The sequence below is a fragment of the Bradysia coprophila genome, chromosome IV (genome assembly GCF_014529535.1).
Source record: "Bradysia coprophila strain Holo2 chromosome IV, BU_Bcop_v1, whole genome shotgun sequence".
In the NCBI taxonomy this organism is placed as follows: Eukaryota; Metazoa; Arthropoda; class Insecta; order Diptera; family Sciaridae; genus Bradysia; species Bradysia coprophila.
This window is the reverse complement of record NC_050738.1, coordinates 723,384-731,395: the sequence shown is the minus strand read 5'-3', so window position 1 is coordinate 731,395 and position 8,012 is coordinate 723,384. Positions and strand designations below refer to the sequence as shown.

Genomic DNA, 8,012 nt, shown 5'->3' with positions numbered 1-8,012 from the left:
TTGACTGAAAGTCAGGGTCTTACACCAGAAAATACCGAAATATGTGGGTAACAAAAAGGTTCACTGTGATTGAAAATGTATGAAATGCTATGAAAAACGTTAAATGTGGATAACAAAAAATCGTTGAGGGCACGATAACTTGAGTAATTTTTAACCACTTTGGATGATTCTTTTTTTTAAATACGTAAAATTAAAATCCCGAGGCTAAGTTCGAAGATGGGCTATGTCGGACTAAGGTTCTGGAAGCTATCCGAGAAAAACGGGATTTTATACTGTTGATCACAGCCTCAATTAAAAAAGATTACTTTGATGAAATTTGATTTTGTTTGGTAGTGTTGGTAAATCATATAAGTTTGTTTTCGACGTGCATGAAACTAGTAGGAAGAATAATTTCATCATTCGATGCCCATCTTCTAACTTGTAAACATCTCTTCCTAACAACTTGATAGTTGACTATCAAATTTGATAGTTGACTAACAACTTGATAGTTGACTATCAAATTTGATAGTTGACTAACAACTTGATAGTTGACTATCTTTGATAGTTGACTAACAACTTGATAGTTGACTGACAACTTGATAGTTGACTAACAACTTGATAGTTGACTATCAAGTTGTTTGTCATTTATCAAGTAGGTAGTTTTTTACTCCCTTTACAACCACATCTTACGCCAGCAAAATGCCTGTTATCAAATTAGCACACTTTGATTAAAAAGTGTAAAAATTTTAATAAAAAATTTAAATTTTTGCAGGAAATATAAGATGAATTATCTCAACTAATTTTTGAAGATTTTTTTTAAATACATGGAATTAAATGAATATTGTAAAAATTGTAGTTCATACGAGTCGTGACATTTTATTCACGATTGAAGGTTTTGTGAATGGGAAATCGAGGGATTATTTTTTCTCGGTCTACCAATAAATTTCTCCTTTTACAAATATTTGTAATCCCTTTACCATTATAGAGTGGTACCAATTTACCGAAAATATTGGTAAACTGAGTTATTTTTAACGATGAACCAAAAAAACTAATTAAGTTCATTTATTACCATGTCACCATGTGAAGGTATATTAAGTACCGGGGAACTTCCTTTTTTATGCAAAATTGCAAGAGAAGAACATCTATCGCACTTTTTTATTTTGTCAAAAAGTCCTCGTTCCACATTCACAAAACAAACCTCGCATCTACTCTGATGTAAAAAAAAATGCAATCAAACAGAATAATAGACAGCTCATACGAGTGGGAAGTTTACGGCCAGAGCGAAGCGAGGGTCGTAATCTATACGAGTCATATTTTATTTATGATTTGAGGTTGATGCTCAAAAAGTGGTCAAAAATAATTCCACCTTACCCTCGATGGTTTCCAAGGAAAAAAAAAATTGTCAAATTTTACTGTCATTTCCCTGGAGTTATTAATATAGTAAATATATTATGTATTAAATGTGACAAGTTTTCATGAATACGTCAAAAATACATTTAGAAAAGTGTCAGTCAAGGGACCTGACCCGCTCAAAAGGTGTGACCTAGTAGTTTAAATAGTAAAACTTTTAATATGCTTGTTGTCTGTGACAGGCTAACGACTCAAATACATCACATAATCCACCTTCAGATTGGTAAATTGTGTAGTCAGGAACCAGCCAGAGTCAGCCACTTGGATTGACAAAGGCTACTGAGTAAGTAAGTGTACCTTGTGTTATGGAGTAATGAATAGTAGTCTACTTGTGGAATTCAGTAACAAAATAGTTATTCCTGTAAAATGTAAAGGTTTTTAAGATCTAGTGACATATTCTTGGCCAATACATTCTTCAACTCGATTTTTACCGTGAAGACATTTTATTGTGCAAATATTCAAAAAATGTAGATTATGAGCAATCATGGCAAAAAATCGTAGTGAAAATTGTCTCGGCCAAAATATGTCACTAGATCAAGATCTTATGAACCGTTTTTCACTGATTGATTCATATACCTCATTCGAGTGACAAATGCTTTTACATCAGTTATCGATGGTGACGAGAAGAGTAAGGTGTGATCATTACGTATGTGATCTTAATTGTAACAAGTCGATTGTTAATACACATGAAGATCTTGCCACAAACTGTTGAAAATAAATTCAAACAGGGTCGATAGGTCAATTGTGCTGTGACTGGTACTGTAAAGGGTTTGTTAATATACTATGAGATATTTCAATAGTTTCTTCGTAACCAGGGAAGATTAATCGAAAGTCAAGTGCAAATTTCGATGTAGTAAGCGTATGCAAGGTCAACAATTTAATAAAAGCTAGATTTTTTTTCCTGTTAACCACGCCAGAGTAAAACCAGGCAGGAGCACTTGATTTGACTAGGGACCTGAATTATCTAGTAACCTTATATTTTGCGTGTCAAATCCATTCAACTTATGTCAGTGTTCATTGGAGTTCCTTTTCATACAGTGTGATAAGTCCCTTATTTGACATTCGAAAAATGAACGGCTCCCGCCTGGTTTTACTATGCCGTGCTGTTACCTAATCTAACTACGCAAACTTGAAAATTGTAAATGATTCCATCAACAAATGTATTGTAAATCTATTCTTCTCATCTTCCTCATCAAATGGCGCAAGCCAACAAATTTACACCATCCAATCAAAATTAAGACAATTTTCGATTATTACGATTGTTATCTTAATGTAATAAGCAATTTTAAACTAATCAATTTCTGATTGTAATTGTTTTGACAATCGCAAGTAGTAAAATCAAACGTGTGTTATAAAAAAAAAATTCAGATAAAAAATTTGGTAATTGTTTTCAAAGCTCTCCGTTGGTGAGAAAGAGATAGGTCAGTGTTTACTCTTCGTTGCGCATGTCTGGGAGTATTTTGATAACAAAGACACGACTTTATTCGAACGTCGTGGATTAACCGAATTGAGGTGTAGGCTTAGAACAACTAATCTTTATGAGAGTTCGATATCTCGATGAATTTCCAGATAACAGGCAATAAATTACAATAGGAACGACTGTTAAAATTTCCCTCGCCTATACGAAAATAGATCTGCATTTGAAAGAAGAAGTTGAAGACAATCAGAGATAGTAAAATACAAAAGTGATTGGACGTTGAATGGTCCAATTTGGGGTTTCACAATTTCATTGACTTATGAAGTTGTTATTCGTAGGGCCTTGAAGGTACGGAAGGAGAGAACGTACGCACATGAATGGCATTACGTTGATTCAACTGAATCAAAACTTTGAACTCAATTAAAAAATTGATGGACAAATGGATCCTTTTGGTGTTTGTTCAGTGATGATGTAGGTCAACGTAGGTTGGTTCACATAAAACTTTTTATTACAGAAATACATCAGGAGGCACAATTAGAGTTATTTTTGAAATTGTGACGGATTGTCTCTTGAAATATTGTATTGACAATCACTTTCATATCTGATTCCTACAACAAACCAACGCACTTCAAGCAAAAGTGCTGTTAATGACAGATGCCAAATAGAGTACTATTTTGTATGAAATTTTATCCCCACTCTTTTTACAGTGTAAAATTTTGTACGGAGCACTGTAAAGTTTCAGTACCCTATTTAGAGTACCACTTTTGCGTGAAGTGCGTTGAACAAACTCATTGGAAATTTTCTGAAATTGTCAATCAGATTGATTTATCTTTAACTGCGTCGTTGATGGCTAAAAAGAAAATTGTACGAAAGCAAACGCCAACAATATCTTCCAATGGCTACGGAATCTACTTGAGATAGAGACTTGCTTCACAAATATGAAAGAATTATAATTCTTCCTGTCTTTCATCCACCAGTTCGAAGTTAAAACAAATCTAATTGAAGTCTTTCAAAAATGCATCGATGACGCAACAGCGTACCTTCAATTTTTCATCAACAATTGAAGGTACAATTCAAATTCATTGACAAATTTCGAGTCAGTTTTGCAACCGCTCAAGCGTTAAAAATGTTTTATTGTGACACAGCTGACACTGTTTTCCGTACAGTGAACGACATCTCAAATGTCTCACTGTCATTTTTTTCGGAGAATGTCATTGTGAATTTGCAATGACACAATAAAATTCTCAGAAAAATTTTACAGTGAGACATTTGAGATGTCGTTCACTGTATTTAATCTTATCCGATGATCTACATTTTTATGTCTTGTCGTACTGTTGTTCAAATACTAAAAATCAACAGACAAAATAATTAGTCTTCAAAAACTGTTTCAAGTAGCAAGTACAGTTTGTTTGTCGCTTAGACAACCAATAAAGGTGTCTCTCACAAATCCATTTTCACGGTTGTATACAGCTATATGCATACGCAATGACAACAATAAATATTTTTGGTAAATTGAGACTGGAGGCAATTGATAAACGTTTCATTGTAAATTTGACGAGTTTTGTCACGAGTGTGTGGACATGAAGTTCATGTTATTTAATAGTTATGTGTACGGTGGCCTTGCATTCCGTTCGTTGCAGTAATGCACAATCGAATATTGGACATGGTACACGTGGCTTAACATAAAGTGATCCTTGTAACAAAATAAGAGCTGATCTGCCCATCATCAATATAATTGACTAAATTGAGAGCAACAGTTGGTATAGTTAGCGAATTATAAAAATGTGTTAATGATAAGAGTGAGTACTGTCCTTGTCGCGACAGATTTTATAGTCAGACCATTGAACACAATTGAATCAGTGGGAACTCAGCAAATTTATTTTTCAATTGGATTTAGTTGGATGAATAAGAGAGAGAGAGAAAAAGTTGCTGACGAAATTGGGCGAATTATCAAGATGGTCAGTCATGACGAAAAATTGAATCAAACGATTCCCAGTTAGCAATTTTAATTGTAGTCTGATTAGTCTATGATAAATCTTCTTTATTAATCGGAATCCCTCCAAGATAAGTGTTACAGGGACATCAGTGAAATTTAGACAAGTATTTGCTTCAGCAAGAGTAGGAGTAGGGAAAGATTTCCGGTATGATGAGAGGATTTGATGAGGAACAACTAGCTTTCTGTAATTTTTAACCTTTTACTAACGGCAAGTGTGACGCCGTGCAATTTTTTTTTTGGAAAATGTATTAGTGAGCGCCACCCATAGATCGTCACTCAATTTTGTCACTATTTGGGTAAATATTTTTGCTATTGGAAGCAACAAAAAGGACTTTGTCACTAACAACAGTTGACTTGTTATCTTATCTACCGACCATAGAATTGCTATTTTAGCTCGTCTTAGTGATAAGGGACGATAGTACACGATTTATTAAGGGATAAGGAGATACCAGCGACCTATACTGTTTGTAAGAGTGATATCGCCAAATCCTCGGGTGATTGGGGAACAAGCGATCTCCGATTATAATGAGTGATAGCTAGTTGCATTCGTCTCTCAATTCTAGGAAACACGTATCTTTCACTTTTTATAAAAAAAAAAATTATTTTCTGTGCGTTCAAAAGTGAAGACATGTCAGAGGGTACCGAAAACAGTTTTTCGACAATAACTCAAGAAAAAATGATTTTAAATTGTTGTAATGTCGTTCGCTCCCACTCGATCCCGGAAAGAAGGAAAAAATCTGCATTTTGGCACCAACTTTTCTTCCAACACTTCTGTGGGCCTGCGGCACAAAAGTACTGGGTTCATTTATATGTGGAACGATAGTGGGTGCCAGCTACAACACCCCATACTCAGTTTCGTGGAACATCGAAGCTGCAGAGAAGGCGGACTCTCCGAATATTCACTACATTTTTAGTCATAACTCTCGTGGGTCTACTCGCACCAAGCGGTGCGTATACTCTACCTGTAGGTCTTTCCAAGACAACATTACAACATTACAACAATTTAAAATAATTCTTTCTTGAGTTATTGTCGAAATAGTACATTTCGTACCAAGGACTAAAAGTCTTTTTTAGCGTGTGAGAAGTTACTCTTAAATAATGTATTTGCCTGGCGAGTCTATTTCCTCAAAGTTCTTTTGAAAAAATTCTTTAAATCGATGTTTTACAGATAAAATACCGTCACGGCTGATGACTGGAGTTATGATATTCTTTGCAACTTTCTTCTCATACATGCTTCGAAATGCCATGTCCATAAACATTCTAGCAATGGTTAAGCCAACTAATCTAAATGAGAATGAGAATGGAACGATTACGGACCCACCAAATGTATGACATTGGAAACTTTACTCCATTTAGTTGTTCATTGTCGATCTACATTTTCCAGTACGGACCAGAAAGGTTGGACTGGTCGGCTTATCAGCAAAGTTTGTTACTCGGTTCATTCTTCTGGGGATATGCCATAACGCCACTACCTAGCGGAGTTTTGTCTGACAAATTTGGTGGCCGTCGCTTAGTCGGTTATTCATTTTTGATCAGCTGCATCCTAGAAGCCGTAACTCCGGTAGCTTCTGCATCTTTTTGGGTATCTTTTATGGTCCGGTTTCTGATTGGATTCTTTTCGGTAAGACAATGTTCATATAAATAACCAGCCAGATGTTTAAACAGTCACAACATTACAGGGCACACTGTATCCAGCATTACACAAGCTCGTTTCAAAGTGGGCACCACCCGAAGAAAAAGGAAAATTCGTTTGAGTACAAAATGAGTTCCCTGAACGAAATTCGATAATTTCCGTTTTCCTAGAATAGGTAAGTGCATTGGTCGGTGGTGCGATTGGGACAGTGGTCACATGGTCGGTAGCTGGCTATCTGGTAGAGTCCGTTGGTTGGGACTACGCATTTTACGTGCCAGCAATATTATCGGGGTGTTTTACAATCGTTTGGTTTATTACGACATTCGACGATCCTGCTAGCCATCCACGAATATCGACGGAAGAGAAAGAGTACATTGAAAATTCGTTACTTGGTGTCACGTACACAAAGGTAAGTTGGTTACGACTTCCGGTATTTTTCCATTAGGAATGGAAAATTTGATGACACAGCTGATTCAATTGTTTGTATAGCGCTGGCCGCCATTGGTACATGTCTTTAAGTCCATACCATTTTGGGCTTTGCTAATTTTACATTATGGCAATCTCTGGGGACTGTACTTCCTAATGACTGCGGCCCCGAAATACATGAACGAGGTAGTGCAAAATTGAATTCCGATAAATGTCTGAGTTGGATTCAAATCAATCATTTACGCAGGTGCTAGGATTCAATTTATCGAAATCCGGTATCTTGGCCAGTCTACCATATCTGGCGAGATTTTTCGCAGGATTCATTTTCGGATCGATCGGAGATCTGATTCGGAAGAAGCAATGGTTCGAAGTCACAACCATCAGGAAGTCATTCTGCTTATTCTGTAAGGGAACGACACCATTCAATTTGAACAATGTCTTCCATCGAATCAACTAACCGTTTCAGCTCATATCATTCCCGGACTATTTCTTATTGCTCTGCCCTATGTCAATGAGAGACCAGCTGTTTGCGTTGCATTTGTTACGTTATCCTTGGGTTTCAATGGAGCTGGAACTATGACGAATCTTCAAAATTCACAAGACCTAGCGCCGAATTATGCTGGCACGGTGTACGGGTATGTAGTGGAAAGTGTTTCCATGATTCGATATTTTGTTTAAAACAATCGATTCCATAGAATCATCAACTCCATTGGAACGACAGCTGGTTTCATCACACCACTCATTGTTGCTCATTACACGCAAGAACGGGTAATGACTAAGATCGTCTCTTGACGACAAGAGACAAGAGAGTTGTAAGTTGAAAATGTTTGAACTTTCAGAGTACAATCGACGAATGGAGTTCTGTTTTTCTGATCGGAGCAATTGCATACATTGCACCAGCAATACTTTTCATCATATTCGGTAGTGGCAAAATTCAATATTGGAATGATCTTGATCTTCCGAAAACGGACGACCATAAGAGCGAAGAAGAGTCATCGACGAAGCGGAAAAATTAAAAATTCTTTGAACGTATAATATGCGAACAGTAAGTCTCTACGGGGATCGTGCTAGTCATTGCTAGTCAAACATTTGAACAACGTTTTTGTCTTTGTAATTGAGAAGGTCTCTAATAAATGATAAGTGGTGGTAAA

The 8,012-nt window shown here is 36.2% G+C and overlaps 1 protein-coding gene across 1 annotated transcript; it reads left to right on the top strand.

The window, feature by feature from the left end:
• The first annotated feature begins 4,165 nt into the window (after positions 1 to 4,165).
• On the top strand, positions 4,166 to 8,012 carry LOC119066575 (sialin-like). The gene is made up of 10 exons (XM_037169125.1): positions 4,166 to 4,313; positions 5,971 to 6,128; positions 6,187 to 6,423; positions 6,482 to 6,550; positions 6,611 to 6,844; positions 6,925 to 7,047; positions 7,109 to 7,265; positions 7,328 to 7,496; positions 7,557 to 7,629; positions 7,701 to 8,012. The coding sequence occupies exons 1-10, from the start codon at positions 4,292 to 4,294 to the stop codon at positions 7,875 to 7,877; spliced, it is 1,419 nt and encodes a 472-aa protein (XP_037025020.1). The 5' UTR covers positions 4,166 to 4,291; the 3' UTR covers positions 7,878 to 8,012.